At 37.1% G+C, this 23,304-nt stretch overlaps 1 protein-coding gene across 6 annotated transcripts in view; it reads right to left on the bottom strand.

Moving 5' to 3' along the window:
* The window catches only part of TPD52L1 (TPD52 like 1), a 199,922-nt gene that overhangs the window by 60,495 nt on the left and 116,123 nt on the right, over positions 1 to 23,304 (bottom strand). For all 6 annotated transcript variants that reach the window (XM_007484508.3, XM_056818724.1, XM_056818722.1 and 3 more), the window contains exon 2: positions 10,243 to 10,355. In XM_007484508.3, the coding sequence (XP_007484570.2) occupies positions 10,243 to 10,355 (113 nt within the window). The remainder of the gene's footprint in view (positions 1 to 10,242; positions 10,356 to 23,304) is intronic.

Below are 23,304 nucleotides of genomic sequence, written 5' to 3'. Positions count from 1 at the left end.
TACAGGAGGTTTTGGCCTCAGAGCACACCCAGTCCAACCAAACTGAACTTAATCCCATCAAAAGTCTTCAGAACATAGGGAAGCCCAGGCTCCACATACATCCCTCCCTCTGATTGCTGGACTTTAATCCAATCAAAAGCCTCCAGAGGACAGGGAAGCTCAAACCCCCAACAACCCTCCCCCAGAGACTGCACTGTTAGATCTTCTGACAAAACTCTAAGAGGGGAGAGGGGATACTGATAGAAGCCCACAAAACCAAAAAAATTAGAGGAGCAAGAGCACAAATACAGGGAGCAAAAAAGGGGTGAATATGAGCAAACAACAGAGAAAGAAGAAAGAAATTACAATAGATAGCTTCTATACAGTGAACAGAACAGAGAGGTAGGAATCAGCAAACAATAAATCAGAAATCCCAGGAATTGGATACAGGCTATGGAAGAACTCAAAATACAATTCAAAACACAATTAAGAGAGGCTGAAGACAACTTTAACAGCAAGATAAGTCATCTGGAAAAAGAAAACAGTGTCTTGAAAGTCAAAATCCATCAGCTGGAAAATGAGGCAAAGGAGATGAAAGATGAGGCAAAGAGGATGAAAGATGAGGCAAAGGAGACAAAAGATGAGGTAAAGAAGATGAAAGATGACCTCCATAGAAAATCAGACCAGAAAAAGAAGGATGACCAAAAAGTCAGGGATGGAATCTAGTTTTTAAGAACCAGAATACAACAACTAAAATTAAGTGACTACACAAGGCAACAGGACACTATAAAACAAAACCAAAAGAATGAAAAAAATTGAGGAAAACATGAAGCATCTCATTCACAAAACAGAGGATTTAGAAAATCGTTCGAGGAGAGACAATTTAAGAATCATTGGTCTACCAAAAGACCATGACAAAAGAAAAAGACTGGACACAATACTACAGGAAATTATACAAGAAAACTGCCCGATATTCTAGAACAAGAAGGAAAAGTGGAGACTGAAAGAATCCTGTACTTAATCCCCAACTGAAAACACTCAGGAGTGTTATACCCAAATTCAAGAATTATCATACCAAAGAAAAGATATTACAAGCTGCCAAGAAGATATCATTCAGATACCATGGAAGCATAGTGAGGATAACGCAGGATCTGGCTGCATCTATACTGAAGGACTGAAAGGCATGGAATATGATATTCCAGAAAGCAAGGAAACTAGGTCTACAACCAAGAATCAACTACCCAGCAAAACTGGCTATATACTTACAGGTCACTCAACAAAAGAGAAGAATTCCAAGAATTTTCAAAGACCAGACCTGAACAGAAAATTTGGCGTCCAAGCACAGAACTCAAGAGAATCATTAAAAGGTAATTTAAAAAAGAGGGAAAAAAGAAAAAAACAAAACAAAAAAATTAAGAGAATCAATAAGTTAAAATAATAAGTATCCCAATAAGAAAAGAGGTCATTGATAACTCTTAAAAACTGTGGTTATCACCTGGGCACCTAGAAGAATTACACTTAGAGGGAACAGTGACAAACAGTATAGGATAAAAGGACAAGACATAAATAGGTATATAGATGTATGCGCTCATAAATACATACACATGTGTGTATATATATATATACATATATACATAACTAGAGCTAAAAAAAGAGGTTAATACTAAAAGAAATGTGAAAAGAAACAAATGGGGGTAAATTTATATGTCACAAAGAAGCTCAAGGAGGGAGGGGGGAGAACATCAATACACTGGAAGGGTAAAGAATTTGGAGATAGGAAATACTCAACTCTTATGTGCTTTGAAATTGACCCAAAGAGGGAAGAACAATCCAATCATTGGGGCAGAGAATAGATTTGTGCCCTATAGGTGGGGAGGGAAGCAGTACAAGGGAGGGAGAGGGTGGAGGGGTAATTTTAGAAAGACTACAGGGAAAATAAGGAGGGAATAAGAAGGGAGGGGGATAGAAAGAGAAGTAAAATAAGGGTGGGGACTAGGGGGATTGATTAAAAAAAACATAGGTGTAGAAGGAAATACTGAAAGAAGAAAAGGCAAGATCAGGAGTAGAAATCAAAATCCTGGGAAATACACAGCTAGTAATCATAACTCTGAATGTGAATGGAATGAGCATACCCATAAAACACAAGAGAATAGCAGAGCGGATTAAAATCTCAAAACCCTACCATATGCTGTCTACAAGAAACACACATGAGGAAGGTAGATACGCATAGGGTGAAAGTAAGAGGATGGAGGCAAATCAATTGGGCATCAACTGATAAAAAGAATGCAGGAGTCGCAATCATGATATCTGACAAAGACAAAGTAAAAATAAATCTATTTAAAAGAGATAGGGAAAGTAATTACATCCTGATAAAAGGCAGGATAGACAATGAGGAAAAATATCAGTTCTCAACATGTATGCACCAAATGGCATAGCATCCAAATTTCTAAAGGAGAAACTAGTGGAGCTCAAGGATGAAATAGACAGAAAAACTATACTAGTGGGAGACCTGAACCTTCCTCTATCTAAACTAGATAAATCAAGCCACAAAATAAATAAGAAAGAGGTAAGAGAAGTGAAAGAAATCTTAGAAAAATTATATACATGTGGAGAAAAATAAATAGGGACAAAAAGGAATATACCTTCTTTTCAGCAGCACATGGTACATTCACAAAAATTGACCATGTATTAGGGCATAAAAACATTGAAAACAAGTGCAAAAGAGCAGATATAATAAATACAACCTTCTCAGATCACAATGCAATGAAAATAATAATTAGTAATGTTACATGGAGAAGTAAATCAAAAATTAATTGGAAATTAAACAATACGATTCTCTAAAACCGGTTAAAGAACAAATCGTAGAAATAATAACTTCATTGAAGAAAATGACAATAATGAGACATCCTTTCAAAATCTATGGGATGGCGCCAAAGCAGTACTCAGGGGAAAATTCATGTCTTTGAGTTCATATATTAGCAAATTAAGAAGGGCAGAGGTCAATTAATTGGGCATATAAATTAAAAAAGTAGAAAGGGAAGTAATTAAAAATTCTCAGATGAAAACTAAATTAGAGATCCTAAAAATCAAAGGATAAATTAATAAAATTGAAAGTTAAAGAACTATTGATTTAATAAATAAGACCAGAAGCTGGCACTTTGAAAAAACAAATAAAATAGACAAAGTACTGATCAGTCTAATTAAAAAAAAGTAAAAAACCAAACTAACAGTATCCAAGATGAAAAGGGAGACCTCACCTCAAATGAAGAGGAATTAAGGCAATCATTAAAAACTATTATGCCCAAATACATGGCAAAAATATGGCTATCTAGGTGATATGGATAAATACTTACAAAAATATAAATTGCCTATACTAACAGAGGAAGAAATAAATTACCTAAACAACCCCATATCAGAAAAAGAAATTGAACAAGCCATCAAAGAACTCCCTAAGAAAAAATCCCCAGGTCCAGATGGATTCACAAATGAATTCTATCAAACATTCAAAGAACAGCTAACTCCAATACTATACAAACTATTTGACATAATAAGCAAAGAGGGAGTTCTACCAAATTCCTTTTATGACACAAACATGGTACTGATTCCAAAGCCAGGCAGGCCAAAAACAGAAAGAAAATTACAGACCCATCTCCCTAATGAATATAGACGTAAAAATCTTAAATAGGATACTAGCTAAAAGACTCCAGCAAGTCTTCACAAAGGTTATCCACTATGATCAGGTAGAATTCATACCAGGAATGCAAGGATGGTTCAATATTAGGAAAACCATCCACGTAATTGGACATATTAACAAGCAAAGTGACAAAAATCACATGATTATCTCAATAGATGCAGAGAAAGCCTTTGATAAAAATACAATACCCATTCCTATTGAAAACACCAGAAAGTATAGGAATAGAAGGGCCTTTCCTAAAAATAATAAACAGTATATATTTAAAACCATCAGCAAACATCATCTGCAATGGGGATAAACTAGAAGTCTTCCCAATAAGATCAGGAATGAAACAAGGATACCCATTATCACCTCTATTATTTAACACTGTGCTAGAAACACTAGCAGTAGCAATTAGAGAAGAAAAAGAAATTGAAGGTATTAGAATTGGCAATGAGAAGATCAAGCTATCACTCTTTGTGGATGATATGATGGTTTACTTAAAGAATCCTAGAGAATCAACCAATAAGCTAGTCAAAACAATCAACAATTTTAGCAAAGTTGCAGTATACAAAATAAACCCGCATAAGGGGGCAGCTGGGTAGCTAAGTGGATTGAGAGCCAGGCCTAGAGATGAGAGGTCCTAGGTTCAAATCTGGCCTCAGACACTTCCCAGCTGTGGGACCCTGGGCAAGTCACTTGACCCCAATTGCCTAGCCCTTACCACTCTTCTGCCTTGGAGCCAATACATAGTATTGACTCCAAGGTGGAAGGTAAGGGTTTAAAAAAAACAAAAAGCAAAACAAAAATAAATAAATAAACCCACATAAGTCATCAGCATTTCTATATATCTCCAACCCATTTCAGCAGCAAGAATTAGAAAGAGAAATTCCATTTAAAATCACCATAGACAATATAAAATACTTAGGAATCTATCTGCCGAGACAAACACAGGAACTATACAAACACATCTACAAAACATTCTCCACACAATTAAAACTAGATCTAAACAATTGTAAAAACATTGATTGCTCATGGATGGGACGAGCTAACATAATAAAAATGGCAATCCTACCCAAATTAATCTACTTATTTAGTGCCATACCCATTGAACTACCAAAAAACTTTTTTTACTGAATTAGAAAAAAAACATAACAAAGTTCATTTGGAAGAACAAAAGATCAAGGATATCCAGGGAAATCATGAAAAAAATATGCCAAGGAAGGAGGACTTGCAGTCCCAGATATCAAACTATACTATAAAGCAGTGGTCATCAAAACAATTTGGTACTGACTAAGAGACAGAAAAGAGGATCAGTGGAATAGACTTGGGGTAAATGACTTTAGCAGGGCAGTCTATGATAAACCCAAAGATCCTAGTTTTGGGGACTGAAACCCACTTTTTGAAAAAAACTGCTAGAAAAATTGGAAGACAGTATGGGAGAGATTAGGTTTGGATCAACATCTCACACCCTATACCATGATAAACTCAGAATGGGTGAATGACCTGAATATAAAGAAGGAAACTATAAGCAAATTAGGCGAATATAAAATAGTATACTTGTCAGATCTTTGGGAAAGGAAAGACTTTAAAACCAAGTAAGAGCTAGAAAAAAAAACAAAATGTTAAATCAATAATTACATCAAATTAAAAACTTTTTGTACAAACAAAACGAATGCATCCAAAGTTAGAAGGGAAGCAACAAATTGGGAAACAATCTTCATTACAAAAACTTCTGACAAAGGTCTAATTACTCAAATTTATAAAGAGCTAAACCAGTTATACAAAAAATCAAGCCATTCTCCAATTGAAAAATGGGCAAGGGATATGAATTGGCAATTTTCAGTTAAAGAAATCAAAACTATTAATAAGCACATGAAAAAGTGTTCTAAATCTCTTATAATCAGAGAAATGCAAATCAAAACAACTCTGAGGTACCACCTCACACCTAGCAGATTGCTAACATGACAGCAAAGGAAAGTAATGAATGCTGGAGGGGGTGTGGTAAAGTTGGGACATTAATTCATTGCTGGTGGAGTTGTAAATTGATCCAACCATTCTGGAGGGCAATTTGGAACTATGCCTAAAGGGCAATAAAAGACTGTCTGCCTTGCTGGGTTTGTACCCCAAAGAGATAATAAGGAAAAAAAAATGCACAAAAATATTCATAGCTACGCTCTTTGTGGTGGCAAAAAATTGGAAAATGTGGGGATGCCCTTCAATTGGGGAATGGCTTAACAAATTGTGGTATCTGTTGGTGATGGGATACTATTGTGCTCAAAGGAATAATAATTGGAGGAATTCCATGGGAACTGGAACAACTGCCAGGAATTGATGCAGAGCGAAAGGAGCAGAACCAGGAAAATAGTGTGCACAGAGACTGATACACTGTGGTACAATGGAATGTAATGGACTTCTCCATTAGTGGCAATGCAGTGATCCTGAACAACTTGGAGGAATCTATGAGAAAAACCACTATCCACATCCAGAGGAAACACTGTGGGAGTAAAAACACTGAAGAAAAACAACTGCTTGAATACATGGGTCAAAGGGATATGGTTGATGATGTAGACTCTAAATGAACATTCTAGTGCAAACATCATGGAAATAGGTTCTGATCAAGGACACAAGTAATACCCAAGGAAATTGTGCATTGGCTGTGGGAAGGGTGGGTGGAGGGGAGGGAGGGAAATAATGTGACTATTGTAACCAAGGAATAATGTTATAAATTGACTAAATAAAATTATTCAAATGGAAAATAAAAAATCCACTGCCAATGCAAATCAGGGATTTATCCATATCTCATACTCATAAGGAGTTGCCAGGGGCACATTAACTTACTTAGACAAGCAGTCAGGGCTAGGCAATGGGGGTTAAGTGACTTGCTCTGGTTCACATATTTTCCAGGAAGTACCTAGGGTCATATTTGAACCCAGCACCCCCTATCTCTACACCTGACTCTTAATCTCCTAAGCTTCTTAGCTGCCCCCAAACAACTAGCATTTTGATGTAAGAAACTGAGCTTAAAAAAAGGTCTTTTTTCTGACTTCAAATTCCACCTGTATGACACTTTTCTCACGTGTAAAATGAAGAGGTTGAATGACTCCCTTTCCAGCTTTCAGATATATGATCCTATCAACACTATGCCATGTTGGCTTTCCAAAAGAATATAATTAGTTTAAGGGGATCAGCTCACTTCTTTGGTATGTCTGCTTCTGATAAAAAAAAAAACAAACAAACAATTACTGAGCTATGCCTGCCTTTGCAGTTCATTTATTTTAGGCTATAGGCTTTGCTGAGCCTCCTAAGAAAAACAGTCATGGATGCTAAGTTTGACTCAGAGTTGAGATAGTAACTGTTCATTTGACTTAGACAAGCTGTAAAATATGAGAGCAAATGAACAACATAGTATGCTTCAGTGATTTCTATATGACTAACTGAAGAAATAGCAAACTTTTAGGCTAGCAACTAGGAAAATGCAGACACCAGAACCATTTAATGATTATGAAGCATATGTAATTTAACTGGTCATACAGTAGATGGTTCTAAGCATAAGCTAAAAGGAGATTGTTTTCATATATAGGAATACAAAGACATAGACAAAGAGAGAAAGGACAGGTTTCAGAAATGTAATAAAGAGAAGCCATTAACATTCCCTGTACTGTCACTTGTTGCTGGGTAAGTTGGTTATCAATTGAAAGGCAGATGTACTCTCTACCAGTACTGCTGCTGAAAGGAAGAAGGAAAAAAATAATATACTCTGTGTTTATGACTTTCAGCAAATGGAGAGGCAAGGGGAAAGAGAAGAGGAGGCTTGCAATGGCATCTGTTATTGCTGAGAAGTGGTAGTAGGGAAGAATCCTGGAAAGGAGCAGAGTTGGAAAGGCTTTGCCAATTTTAGGATAAAGGTAGTTGCTCATTCTTGAAGGAACATAACATGAATTCACCTGAAAACATCATCTAAGCCTGAATTTGGAAGTGATGGAAGCTACAGCTGCCATCTGTGATCCAGCTGAACAAAGGGGAACAGCCTGAGCAAAGAATCAAAGCAAAGGATCAACTCAGTTTAGCATTGGAGGTATTAGTTTAATACAAAAGCTATGTTCTTCAAGGAACTTTTATAAATAATTCCTGACCCAGAAAGAAGATCTTGAAGCATTTAGCAATAGAACTCAGTTAACTTGAGCACATTGATTTTCCTTCATTCATGTAATTCCCAAAGAGTCTCCCAAATGAGTACACTGGTGGTTAGGATGTAACCCAGGTTAATATGTGAGTGGTGATGTATTTATTATCTCTGCATTTGATTTATACACATATTTAAGATTTTATTATTGTCAAGTAAATGGTTAGCTTAAAATCTAGCGTGCCATCTTTGTGGGTTGCTGGATTTATGTGAATGGAAGTACATCCACCGGGGCTCACAAGCTATAATATTGAGTGACCTAATTATTCCCCCATAACAGGATTACTGCTAGGAACCTAAAAAAGTCTGAGTGTTCCTAATCTTTTTAAATGCGTGAGGCTTTCCTCTGTTAATTATTTCTAATTTATCCCATATAGAGCTTGTTTGTACATAGTTGTTTTCATATTATCTCCCCAATTAAGACTTTAGGCTATGACCTTCTTAAGAGCAAGAAATATTTTTTGCTTTTCTTTGTAAACTCAATGAATAAGTGTAGATTTATGGTAGTGATCTTTGACTGGGAATCCAGACATTCCAGTGTGAAGATTAACTGTGCTGAGTGAGCCAGCCAGAAAGTAAGTATGGAGGAACATCCCACTGAGGTGCTACATTAGTAATTAAATAGGAAGACAAGGCAATCTGCCTAGTTAACTCAATCTGTTAGAAAACAGTGCTAATTAGTCTGAGGTTGAGGGATTGATTTTCAATCAATTACTGTCACTATTCCTTGACCACAGATGATTAGTCCTAACCTAAGCTAGTTATTTTTGAAAACACACACCATTGATTACTGGAAATTGTGACAAGTGAGGATCAATATCCCACTGGATAAACTACTCAAAAGCACTCCATTGTGAGCCCCTCTGTTAATCCAGCTCCTTTAATTGGGCAAGGGAAATGAACTAATGGTAAGCACACTTGAATATGATACATTGTGACATAGAATATACATAGTTATAGTAATCAGAGACTTATTAAAATGAGATTGAGCATAGATATTGTGGGAATGCATTAGCAATTTGGTACATAAAAAAGACAACTGCCAAAACAAATACAATAACATTTCATTTATCCAATATCACTGAGGTACTAAAATAATTTTAATGAATATAACTGAAGATTATTCCCTTTAAGTTCCTGAAAGTCCCTTATCTTTCTCACAGGAACTGTTGTCTAATTGTGTCTTCTCCATTCATATGTGTGAAGATGATTTTTTTTATATCAAAATGCAAGATATTTATCCACACTAAATGTAATATTATTGATTTTGGCCCAATGAACTAGTCTATCAAAATACTTTTGCATTTTGACTTTCTCATTAAATATATTAGCTATCCTTTCTTGTTGTGTGTCATCTGCAAAACTGCTACATATATACTACTTTTGCCACTGTCAAGGTAAGTGATAAAAGTGGTAAAAAGCTTAGGGTCTTAGCTCAGGTCCCTAGGGAAACTCCTGATGAGTGACACATTGAGGTTAGCAAGTTCTTTTTAAGAAAGTGAACAATTCCTGAAAGGACTGAGCCTATCTGAGGATTACAATTTACTAAAATGTATTTTAAGCCAGATTTCCTTAGACCCAAGATCTACTAGTCTGGGAATTTGGAATCCAGATGTAATGGGGTGATTTGCATTGCCAGAAAACATTTATAGTGTGCTGGGTGTTTGGGGGACAGAAGATATATACTAGGAGGTTCTACCTCCTATAACTAGTTTTCACAAGGGACCCCTAGTGACTAAGGGTCACAGACATTAAAGAGAGCGGGTGAAAGACACACTTCACTTACTTTGAAGTTCTACCTAGGAGACAAAAGAAGCACAATTTATTTACTGATACTGTGTGGGCATATGTGATGGCATAACATTTTAAATATGCTCAAGAATTTGTTCTCTACCAAGGTCTTTTAATTAACTACCATACAACTTAGTTTTCCCTTCTGAATTGGGTTTTTAACTCTCTTGCTAAAAAAGGTACAATATGTTATTCTATTGTTTTAAGATAATAATATTCTTTACATATTCTAAGCAACTTTTAACCTAAAACAAAGATTATTTTTCAAAGGGTAGTGAACATCAATGCTAGAAATAAGAATTATGAATGAATTCCATGTTCCTTTTAGAGATTCATTATGCCATAATATTTTGAAATTAAAAGGAATAAATGGTACCAATTTACAACTAATTACTATTGTTTTCTAAACAGCTCAACTATTCATATAAACAATGCAGTCAATCTGACAATAGACAATCAATATTGTATATGTATCTGGTAAAATGACTCATCTTATAGTATACTAGTCTATAAAATTGTATAAATGAAAGAAAAATAATCATAATGTGTGAACTTCATCCTACTAATAATAACTCACAAGTTCTAGATGTACTGAGGGGATGCCTAAACTTACCTTAACTAGTTCAGTCTTCAACTCTTCTCTTTCTTCTTCAGATATACTATTGAGGTCAATATGAGAGATGGTCTCTTCAACAGGTTCATGCAGTGGATCAGTCTCCAACAAACCTTGAGCAATGAAGATAAAAGAGGATCGGTTAAGATGTTTATAGTTTCCTATATTCCTTAAAGAAAAGAAAAATAGTTTATAAAACCAAAGTAAAGTAAGAAAGTAGACCACTATCCCATAAATCCAATGTGTCCAAATCATAAAAGTTGAAACATATCCTTTAACAAAAATATATACCACTGATTGTAAAAGAAGCTCCTGAGGTGGCTAAAAAGCAAAAATAAATGTAAATAAAGGATGCTAGCAAATTAATTAAAAGCAGATGATAAAGAGGGTCTCCTTGGAGTCTCATAAATTCCCTCTAGGTCCTAAAACCTATTTTTATATAGTCTTCTTGCCCAAAGTCCCCATGGCCAGGACTCAAATCAACCCATTTAGGGACAAAGTTAAGTCAGACTGTCTTAGATCTACTTCATGGCTTCCTCACTTACAAGTTTCATCTGGTTTTATGGTTCATAGGGTTAACTCAAATCTCCCCAGTTCCACCTGTATCCTGACTCCTAACACTAGCCTATTATATAGAGAAAGACCATGGACATATGTACACTTGGTCTAAACAAGGCTGTTTAGCTTAGCTCTGATCCCACTGTTGGTTGATGGTATCTGGTCAATGGCAAGGTGATGATTACTATGTCTTAGTATAGGTAGGTGTTGAACTGGATAAAGTACTGGCTCTGGTGTTGAGACCTGAATTCAAATTTAGCCTCAGACATCTACCAGCTATGTGACCCTGGGCAAGTCACTTAACCTCTGTTTGACTCAATTCTTTATCTGTAAAATGAGCTGGCGAAGGAAGAGGCAAACCACTCCAGAACCTTTATCAAGAAAACACCAAATGGGGTCATAGTCAGAACGGGGAAAAAAAAAAACTGAACAAGATACATCACTCTATTATCAACAAAGCAATATAACCACTCCGTTGTCACTGCTATATCATAAAATATGTTGATTATTGAGCTTTAATCTCTCTCATCTGAGAACCAGTCTTATACCATCCACTTTGGCCTACTGCACATCAGCCCCTGGATATGCTATAGTCATCAATTCATTATTTTTCTCCAAAACCATTTCCTCTTCGTAACTTTGCTATATTTACTGAAATATCACCATCTTTCCAGGAAACCAAATTCATAATTTCAGAGTTATATTTAACATGTCACTTTTTAGCTTCATAGCTAATCAGTTACCAATTCTTATTGGTTTTACTCCCCATGCATCTTTTGCATTTGTCCCCTTCTCTATTTTCCCATGGTCACTCCTTTAGTGATGCTTCACATTCTCAGGTGAATCTTTTGCAAGAGCCTCTTCACTGGTATCCCTATCTCAAGTCCCTTGATCTTCACAAATCATTGTCCAGAGAGATACCAGATTTACATTCCTAAAGTACAAGTCTAAGCAAAGCACTCTACTGATCAAGAAGCTTCAGTAATCCCTTATTATCTCTAAGATAAAATACAATCCAACTTGTTTGGTTTTTAAAGCCCTTCACACAATTTGGCTCCAACTTACATTTACAGACTTATTTCCTATTATGCTCCCTTGCTATATCCCTACCAAACTAGCTTGTTTGCTGTTCCTGAAATGTTCAGCAACACAAGACTACATTAATGTTTAATCAAGACTGACCTGAATGCTCAACCTTACATTTTGTTTTGACTATAGAATCCTAACCATTTTAGTGACTATTAGTTCAGTATTGATACTCCATCCCTGTTAATTTATTAATATAAGACACTCTTCCTATCAATATAATTGGCAACTTTTCTGCAATTTCTAGGCTTATTATTAAAGAATTGCTTGGAGTAAAATATCCAAATATGCAAATCTCCTTGGAACCCACACCAACCACCAGCTGCCTGAACCAGATTAAAATATAATTGAAAAAACTTTTAAAGTGTTACAATACAGTGCACATGATGTTAATGTGTAATTCTCAAGTCAGTATTGTGTGTTTAGAAATGGATCTAAGCCCTGGGAGACTACATCTCCCAAGACTATCTACTGCAACTTCCTCTGACACATCCCACCTCCTTTGTGGGAGGTGTCTGAGAAAAGAGAGAAGAGAGAAGCTCGGGTTTTGTAGCCTTCCCCCCCTCCCCCACCTGGGTGGAAAGCTTTGGTCCCTGCATAGCTGCTGGAGATCAAACTTTCCTATACTTTCCCAAACCTTCCCTTTTCTAAAATCCCAAATAAACCTACCTGACTTTCTATTGAGGCTAGCTTTGATTTGATTTAAACTTCCTAGTCTAGTATGGAAGAAGAAAGCCTGGTCAATTTCCCTGACGCCAGGAAAGGGGCAAGGACTCCTGACTAACTTCCTACCCTTCCTTTTCCCTATCCTTTCCCTCTTTTTTTCCCTACCACTTTATGCAGCCTGCACTTTCTATTTGAGTTTGATACTATTGGCCTAGAGTAGGCAGAGGCCAAGAGCTTGCTCAGGGTTCACATAGCAAGTTGGGGCAGAACTTAAACCTAAGTTTTCCTGGCTTCAAAAGCCAGCTTTCTAACCTATCACATCACACTGCATTTCAAGACAATTGGTTATTTCTTTTAAAATGGCGAAGATACTTCAAGATATCTAGGCACTCAGTTTCTTCCTCTAATAAAAGGAGGAAAAATTTAAAAGCCATTTAGCAAAAGAAGATTCCTAAGAGGGAAATGGCTAATGTACTTACTTCAAAGAATCCTTCTCAGAGCTGTCCACAGGCAATTGGGTAATGCAGTGAACAGCTCCTGGCCTAGAGTCAGGAAGACCCGAGTTTGAATCCAGGTTCAGACATTTAATAGCTATGTAATCCCAGGCCTCTTAACCATTGCTTGCCTTCGTTTCAAATGTGAAATGACATTAACAGCATCTACCTCACAGGATTGATGTGAAAGTAGAATGAAATAATATTTTAAATTGCTTAGCAAAGTGCCTGACATGTAATAATATGAGCTTTATAAATGCTGATTCCCTTCCCTTCTCCCTTACTTCTCATGAGAAAGGCCCAATGTACTACAGAGTAGAAATTTATTTTTTACTGAGCTCTCTTTCCTTATCTCTATCCCTCATTCTACTTCCCAGGGACATCACAATTTAGGCCCCTCGAGCAAATATGAATATTAAGTCTAATAAATAAGAAATCTGTCAATGCAGAGTAATAACTTTATGTGTGTGTTACCCATCATAGGCAATCAATCCATTTATGTCTTAGCAGGGATCTATCTTTAAAGCATAGTCTCTTCAGTCAAAATAGCACTCTGTGCATGACATCAAGTTGCCATGACTAATGGAGTTTTGTATTACTTCATACTTTGATAAATTGTTATCTCTTCAACAAAGGTAATGCCTTCACATATCACATATAAGACCCTTCCCTAAGAAAGCTTGCCTTCAGCTTCTGCCCACTTGGAAGGTGAATGAACAGAACTAGCTTGGCCCTAGGTGGGCTATTATTATTTATCTATATCTGAATTTAAATTTCTTTGACTTATTTTCCTCAATGTGCTTAAGTTTTCTATTATAGTTACTAACTTATATGACAAGCAGCTTATACATGATGACATCATGCAAACAGATATTGAAGAAAAACAGATAGCAATGGAAAGTGATGAATTTTGGAGGAGATGTAGCAAAATTGGAACACTAATTCATTGTTGGTGGAGTTTTGAACAGAGTCAAACCATTCTGGAGAGCAATTTACAATTATGTCCAATGGGCTATAAAATTAATAGTACTATAAGGTCTGTATCCCAAAGAGGTTTAAAAAGGGAGGTGGGAAGGACCTACTTGTACAAAAATATTTATAGCTGTACTTTTCATGGTGTCAAAGAATTGGAAGTTGAAGTTGATTCCCCATCAATTGGGGAATGACTAAACAAATTGTGGTATATAATGGGGGTATATTTTTGTGCTATAAGGGATGATGAACAGGATTTCAGAAAGAGTCAGAAGGACCTACATGAAAGCAAATAGAGAAAAAAAGATGAACTATTAAAATAGGGTCAGATCCTGTAAAACCCAGACAAATAGTGCCACCACACCAAGATGTCAGAATGCTTAGCACGCTGCCAGCCAGAGCCGCCTCTCCGGGGGAAAGAGGGCAAAGAGAGGAAGTCATGTGCCCTATATATATGGTTTTACGTCACTTTCCTGCATCTCATCTATACCAATGTTAGCTTAGCTTGACATAGGACAGCCCAGGGGTCTGTCAGTTGTTTCTGCACATGTCTGTTGAAGGCCATCTTCTTAGATATTTAATCCTTAAGTATGGGTGCAGACATTCCTGAGCTTGTTAAACTAAGTAGGATGGAGCAATGTAGAGTTCCCAAGACCTGATTCTGTTAGACCAAGTATCTCCATTGTTACAAATCAGGAAATAGCTAAATCAAATCTTCTAAAGTACAGTCTGAGTAGGGTGGAGGAGTTTTAAAATTCACATAGTAGGCATTTAAGAAATGCTTGTTGAACAACTGTGTAGAAAGATTAATTATTCAGTGTGATTATCGATTTAATTTAAAAGGTTCTACAATGTGCTAGGGCTTGTTGCGAATAACATGATGAAATACACAAGCAGTAGCATCTGAGAAGAAGGTGAAGAGAACATTAAGAGAACAATGGAGCTAACTAACATGCTCACTCTCCCCTCTGAGACATATCCTAATCTCAAGAACCATGCACTCAAGATGGCAACCATCCTTGGTAGCACTTATGTCTGTGAACAGACTTTTTCCATAATGAAACATATAAAATCTCCAACCAGATCTAGACTAACTGATGCACACTTGCATTACTTGTTACAGCTAGCAGTGACAAATATGGAACCAGACATTGACCATCTCATTAGCCAAAACAAGCCCATAGTTCCCATTGAAATACTAGTCAGTTTGTTGATTTAAATGTACTTGTTCTTTATTTTAAATATTTTATTTGTTTACATTTTGTTTGTTTTTTTTACTTTAAAATAAGATATGTGCAGTGTGCATAGGGATTTGTTCATAGCTATTTTTTAAATAATCCAGCCCTCCAATAGTCTGAGTGACAGTGAACTGGCCCCTTATGTAAAAAGTTAGGGGACCCCTGCCACAGCGAATGGATTAGAGAGGGGAGAGCTTAGAAAGGCAATGAAAAATATCAGATCTTATACCTACTCACTCTTCCTAAAAAAAGAAATATCAGTAAATACTATTCCATATGTCTCACTTTCTCAATTCTATGGAATGTTTATTAAATTAATGTATATATTCATTGAGGACTTCCTTTGTTAGATTTAAAATGGTTGAGGTCTTAAACTGTAGTGATTAAAATAGTGGAAGATATAAATTGTGATAGATATAAGAGAGGGTGAGTAAATTTGACTGCAGAAAATATGTTTCACTACAGTGTCTTGGTTTTTAAATCAAATATAAGGTGGTTGCCAGGGAAATATTCCCAATTATTCAAATACCCAAGTCAACTGGGTTTTATAGAGAATTTTAATTAATAATACAATGAGTAATCAAAGAAAGAGAGAGAGAGAGAGAGTAAGAAAGGAATAAGTATGAAAGGCCTCACGCCAATATGGCCTAGACCTGAGTCTTAAACGAGATCAGTCAGTCAGTCTTTTAACACTCACCACAAGGTCTGCCTAAGCAAGGATTCTAGTGACACCAGGCCAGCTCCATCTCAGCTGACTTCACCAGAGAGCCTTCCAGCCAGAGACTGTTCCAAAGGGCCTCTCTCCAGAGCCTCCAGAGGGACAGAGTCCCCTTAGAGGAGCTCCAGCGAGACCTCCTTAGAGATTGTCCTCCAAGAGCTTCCCTTCTCCAGAGCCTCTCTCAAGAGATTCTTCCCAAGCGATCCTCATCAGAGATCCTCCAAAAGGATTTCTCCAAAAGGATATCGCCTCAAGAGATTCTGCTTTTTCTTATATAGGGGTTTTTCTCCCATGTCACCTCCCATGTCACCTCCCGTAAGTCCCTACATCTACCAATCACTGTAGACACTTTCCAAAGGACTGCCCATCTAAATTCCTGCTAAGTCGACCAATCTCCTCAGTAAGTCTGAATCAAAAAAAATGCTGTTGTGTCGACCAATCTCCTCAGTAAGTCTGAACAAGAGAAAACACAGCTGAGTCAACTAATCTCATCAAGAGAAAACTTGCCCGACCCTTTTAGGTACCTAGCATCCCATTGTATCAATTCTAAAAACAGGCCTGGCTCAAAGAACTCCTTGCCTTATTATAAGGATGGGTCCAAGTACTTTCATTGTTTAGCAAGGAGTTTTCTCTCCTAAAACAGTCTTAAGTATGGGTAGAATAGGGGTCCTCCCATAGCAAGGAGTTTTCTCCCCTAAAGCAGTCTTAAGTATGGTTGAAGTAGAGGTCCTCCCATTTCTGATCCTGGTGAGTTCTCACATCAAAATGGGGAATGTTTCTCAGTAGGGAATTTGTTCCAATTAAGAATTTCCCCATTAACATTCACAAGTCTGAGAGATTTCAAGATTTACACCTTGCTGAAAGAATAAGTGGATTTTTACAAATGGTATTCTATACCAGGCCACATATTTACACTCAAGAGTTGACTGAAGGGAGCAAAGAATTCTAGGTTACCTTTTTTTTTAATTTAAAAAAACTTTATGTTGATAGAGGCAAAGACTTTAAATTTTCTCCTCTAACAAGGTATCTCCCTTACATATGTCAAAAATCCTGAGAGATTTCTTTAAAAATATAGCAACAGAGATAACTATTTGATAACTTTCTAATTTTTAACATAAATGGAGACATAAAATAAGAAGACAAATGCTTGCTAAAGATATTGGGGAAATGCCCAGCAAAAAAATTCAGATCAAAAATGCATTTCTTATATATAGTGATACCTTCACAGAAATTAGGCAAGCTGCTTGACTTGAATGCATCTTTCAGAGAGTCACAATTCTACAGTTCAGCCAGTTCCATCTGGTAAAATGTATCCACATTTTCAATGTCAATAGAAAATGGGTTACAGAAAAGCTATATATCTTGTTCATGGAGATGAAGTTCTTTTAATATGAATTGGAACTCCTTTTGCAATTTTTCCAGTGAATCCACACGTTTCTTTTGGGAATGCAATCAAGGGTTTTTCCGCTAACAGATTTTGAGTTAAGAGGAGATGGCAAAAATTTTCCCCCTTTACTTGTTTGATAAGGAGGCCTAATTTTACTTCAAATGTTTCACATTTGATTGCATATCACAGATGAGCTTCCCATTTCCTTGAAGTTGCACATTGAAACTGTTGAGTAACTCTGTTAACATCTGTCAGAAAGGTGAGGTGCCATTTCCATTCTGCATCATTGAGCTCTGGTACTTCTTTGTTTTTTTGAAAGCATAAAAACTATAATCTGTGGAAGTTAAGTCATAGAAATGTCTCAAAACTCTTCCTCAACTCAGCCAATGGACTTCTGTGTGGTACAGAACATCTTCATAGGCAACATTTAGCTCAGACAGAAATTCCTGTAATTGTCTGTGGTTTAGCATATTAGCTCTAATGAAGTTAACACAAGATACCACAATTTTCATAACAGAGTCCCACTTCAGTGATTTACTACATAGCAGCATTTGTTGGTGGATGAGGCAGTGTATGGCTATTAGATGAGAATGGTTATATATGTCCATCTTTTGGTTAATGAGAGCAATTACTCCTTTCTTAGACCCCACCATGCTAGGAGTACCATCAATTGTCATACTGGCTACTTTAGCCCAGTCTAGCTCCAAATCCTTCAGTTTGGGAAACCTTTTCATAGATATCCTCTCCTGTAGTAGTTCCTTTGATGTTTTGCAGTGCAGCAAGCTCTTCTGTGATTTCAAAATTGTCATTCATCCCACATATAAAAATTAGAAGTTGTGCAGAATCACAAACAAAATTGCTCTCGTTGAGTGCCAAGGAAAAATAGGAAAGTTTTCTTGCAGAGTTTTGCAAATGCTGATGCAAATTGTCTCCCATTTCTTCAATACTTCACGTAATTGTAGATCCTGAAAGACTAAATAAGTCTACCTTTTCTGGACACATCTCTTTGGCAACAGAAAGAAGGCACTCTAACAAATTCTCCCTCCACAAATGGTCTGCCAGTGCATGCTATTAGCTTGGCAACTTGAAAACTTGCTCACAGTGATGAAATATTTAGCTGCTTCTGCTTCACAAAAGTATTTTTCTGAGTTGTTAATGTATTTTTCAGTTTTAATATTTTATCTTTTCTCACATCTCTGACCAAACAATCATATTTATCTTTATGTTGAGATTGATAGTGTCGATGCAAATTGTATTCATTGAACACAGACACTATATTCTGGCATATCAAATACATAGCTCTTTCCTGGTACTCCATGAAAAAGTAATCATAAGTTCACTGTTCTTTGAATATCCTACACTCTGAGTCAATTTTTCTCTTTCTTGACTTCATTGTTTCCTAGGGATTCCAAATTGCTATTAGTAAAATACATATACACAACATATATATATATATATATATTATATATATATATCTCCCAACAAAAACAATATATCAACAATAATTTTGCCCACCCAGAGGCATACAGACTGCATTGCCCATTAATGCAGTCTGATCTGTGTCCATCATGCAGCCTTCTGTGAAGATTGGATTTAGCTATTTCCTAATTGTAACAATGAAGATATTTAGTTTAACAAAATCAGGAATGTCTTGGAAACTTTAAAATTATTCCACCCTACTTAGACCGTACTTTAGGGGAAGATAAAGTTGTAATTTCCTAATTGAACAATGAGGGTACTTAACTCTTACCTTATAGTGAAGTTAGAACTTTAAGCTAAGTCTATTTTTAGATCTTAATTTAAAAAGGCGTTAAGTAACTATAAAGGTTAAATTAATCACAAAAAGGTCAAGTAACTAACAAAAGGTGAACTTAACAAAGAAGTGTTAAGTGACTCTAAAGATATAATCTAATCAAAAGAAGATGAGAACTAAAAGTATAGGCAGTCCTGGAGAAAAGCCTTTGATGTGATGGGTAGACATGAAAATTTAGAGGAGGAGCAACAAGGGTGAAAGATCTATATATTTGGGTCACTTGCTCTCTCCTGGACCTTTGGCAGTAGAGAGTTGGCTGATAGCAGCATTCTAGGCCTTTCAGCATCTTAGTGTGACTACAAGCTATTGTCAGGTTTGGTGGTGAGTTTCTGGCTGTATTTTCCTCCTTTGCTTTCCAACTTTACCCTCTTAGAAGCCTCTAATCTTCTTCAGAGACCTAGAGGCAGGGATTTTAAACTCCCCATGGCATAGGCCAGGCAGGAGAAATCCTATATCCTCTTCCCTCCTTCTCCTTAAATTCCTTCCCTCTATATTAATTAAATTACCACAAATTTCCAGACTGACTTGGGTATTTTATTTGAGATGTCCTTTGGCAACCAATTAAATCTAGATTTAAGTCACAACACTAAATTATCTTTACACTTCCCAGTCCCCATCATTTCAGCCTCACCAGTGGCCATATTGGTGGAACTCCACTTTTACCTCAGGCTCATATTGGTAGGGTGAAGGAACCAGCACAATTACAGATCTGGTTCCTCTACCACCTTTCCGGTTCACACTACCCTGTGCAAATCGCACTGTGATCTGTGAACTTACACAGGAATCTGATCGCATGGGTAAGATCCCTAAAATAGGGGCCATTATGTTGTATATCTAGGGGAGTATGGGGGCCATTGTACTACCACTTTTCCCTGAAAATAAGGCACTGTCTTATATTAATTTGACCCCCCCAAAAACAGGGGGTGTCTTATAAAACACCCAGTGACAGTGGTAGGCTTCTCATAGTAGAGGCCAACTGTTGATGTCACAGGCCAGATCACTGCTATCCAATGCCTGTATACAGTATAGGAGGTTATGCTGGGCCTGTGACACTGTATACCACTGTCTGGGATAGCAGAGGCTGCAGCTTTGGCTGTGATGGACCTATCATACCTTGGGCAGACCCATTACCGCCACCACTATACCGGGCAGCAGTATACACTGTGCAGAATCCCCACCCCCAGATCGCCACTCACCATGCTGACATCTTCCATTATTCAGCCACATAATCCTTTGTTCAGTGTCTAGTTTTCATTCAGATACTCTCAGAACAAGGCACCACACAAAAGATTATGTCACTGGAAGTAGTATTGTATGTGAGCGATGCTGCGTTTTGCAGCACTGCCACAGATAGTACTTCAGGAGCACAGGATGGTCCTGTGCTCCTCTCACTGACCACCAATGAAAGAGACTCCCCTTCTAGAAGTGCAGTGGGGGCCAGATAAATGGCCTCAGGGGGCCACATATGGCCCATGGGCCATAGTTTGGGGACTCCTGCTCTATGGCATAGGTCATTTCCTGTACATGGTGTCTCCTTCTATAAAATAAAAGCACTTAGAAGGTTGAATCTATTTCATCTTTGTCTTTGATTCCACTGCACTTTGTAAAGTACATGGCACATGGTAGCTAATCAATTATACTTCACTATTCCCTAACACCCTTCATCTCAAGTTTTTAGTCTCTTTCCCTCCCTTTCTCAAACTCCTTGAAAACAGCTAACCCTTTGTCCCCATTCATGTCATGTCACTTATTCAAATCTTTGTCGTTTTTCTTCTAACTCTATTACTGAAGCTTCTTTATCAAAAGTTACCAATAATCTTTTACTTGCCAAATCTGATTTTTTTCAGTCCTCTTTCTTTTTTAAAAAATAAATTTCTATTGATTTATGTTGTTTTTATTTATCAAGAATTCCTCCCCATTCCTCTTTTAGTTCCCTCCCAAACAATCAAGCTATGTAGCAAATGTAGCAGAGCTTTTTTTTAAGAAAGAGGAAAGAATAGTAAAAGCAATCAATGAATAAAAAAGGTCTAAAAACATGTGCAGTGTTCAAATTCATGAACTGTGAATTTTAGTTTTACTCCACCCTGCATAGTCTTTATAATTCTAGCAACCAGAAATGTATACACCCCCACTTAAGAGTTGGGTGTGGGGGAGGAAGGCCTATAACTGGCATGTGCTAGCGAGTGACAAATAAAAAACAACTGACTGACCCCCTGGGCTGTCCTAAGCCTAGCTTAAGCCACCATTGGCACAAGTGAGACACAGGAAGTGATATAAAGAACTGTCTTTATATTTCACGTCACTTCCTATGAGAGGGACCTTTTGACGACTTTGCCCTGGAACTTGAGCCTGGAGGAGCTCAGCATGAGACCTCAGACTGCTTTCCCTTTAGATGGTCATGTGGTGAGTTATAAGGCTGACTCCCCTTTCCCTTGGCTTTCTGGAAAGACCCCTTTACCAAAGGCCTCTGAACTCCTGCCTTACTCAGAATGGGCCAGAAAGTTCAATTCCCTTTCCCTCTCTCTCATTCTTAATTTCTTCCTTCTATTGTAAGTAAACCACCATAAAATTCCATTCTGACTTGAGTATTTCATTGGGATTTAGAATTTTAAATTTTAAATCCCTGGCAACCAACTAAATTATATTCAATCTCAACCCTAAATGTACCACTTACAGAACTTCCCACCTTTGCAAAGGAATAGAATGGGAGTGGTGTGTTTTCTCAAAGCTCTTCTTCAGAACTATGTTTTTTCTTTGTGATTTTGCAACATTCACTTTTGATTATTTTGTGGTGGTGGTTTTATTTTTCCCCATTCCTATTATATAGTTGTATTGGCTCTGTTTACATCACTATCCAATTTCCCAAGTTTGTAACCTCAGTATTATCCTCAACTCTTTATTCTACATCACCACACACATTCTCAGCCAAACCTTAGCATTTCTACTTTTGTAACTCTCTGACATTTGAGCCCCTTTCTACTTACAAAGCCACAACCTTAGTTCAGCCCCCCATCACCTTTTGCCTAGATTATTTTAATAACCTTCTAATTGGTTCCCCTCTCTAGTCCAACCTACACTCTACTCCCAAAGTAATTTTGGTTATGACCAAATCTAACCCAGGGTATTCCTGTACTCAAACAACCCCAAGAATTTCCTATTGCCCATGAGATAAAACAAATTTACTTATTAGCCTTTAAACACCTTTCCAACTTCACTGGATAATACTCTCTATCTCTGGCAATCAGTAATACGATCAAATATGTCTTCTCTCTATTACCCTTATCTTTCTTTGCACTAGATAATCCATGTACTTAGAATTTGATCTTTCCTCACTTCCTATTCATACAGTCCCTTCTCTTCATCTTGTGGATAAGGTCTTTCCTGATCTGGCTTGTCCTCCCTCCCAAATTACGTTGTATTTAACTTCATTAGGTAAGGATAATTTTAGGATTGTGACCTAATCTAAATTAATTTGGTCACCAGAGAAAATCCCAAATAAAATACCTAAGTTAGTTTGGAAATTTATGGTGATTTTAATTAATATAGAGGGAAGGAATTAAGGAGAAGAGAGAGAAAGAGGGTATAGGATTTCTCCCACCTGGCATATGTCAGGGGGAGTTCAAAGACCTCTGCCATGAGGTCTTTGAAGAAGATTAGAGGCTTTTCTAAGAGGATAGTGGTTTGGAAGGTAAAGGAGAAAAGAATCAGCCTAAACTCTGAGAGAGCTCAGTGAAGATGCCTCACCTGAACTAGGCTACTAAGGTTCTCCCAGTATAGTATCAAGGAAAATTCACCGCTAAACCCAGACAATAGCTGCCACTATGCCAAGATGCCGAAATGCTCAGCAAGCTGCCTCCAGAGCCACCTCTCTGCAGAAAGTAGCCAGAGAGAGGAAGTGACGCGAAATATATAGACGGTTTGTACATCACTTTCCTGCATCTCACATGTACCAAATGGTAGCTTAAGCTTGACTTAGGATAGCCCAGGGTTCTGTCAGTTATTTCTGATTTGTCATTTGCTAACACATGTCTGTCATAGGCCATCCTCCTAAATACTTAATCCTTAAATATGGGTGTAGACATTCCTGTTTTTGTTAGACTACGTAGGATGGAGTAATCTAAAGTTCACAG

Source organism: Monodelphis domestica, chromosome 2 (genome assembly GCF_027887165.1).
Source record: "Monodelphis domestica isolate mMonDom1 chromosome 2, mMonDom1.pri, whole genome shotgun sequence".
Taxonomy (NCBI): Eukaryota; Metazoa; Chordata; class Mammalia; order Didelphimorphia; family Didelphidae; genus Monodelphis; species Monodelphis domestica.
Note: the sequence above shows the minus strand (reverse complement) of the source record. Positions and strands in the feature narration are given on the sequence as shown.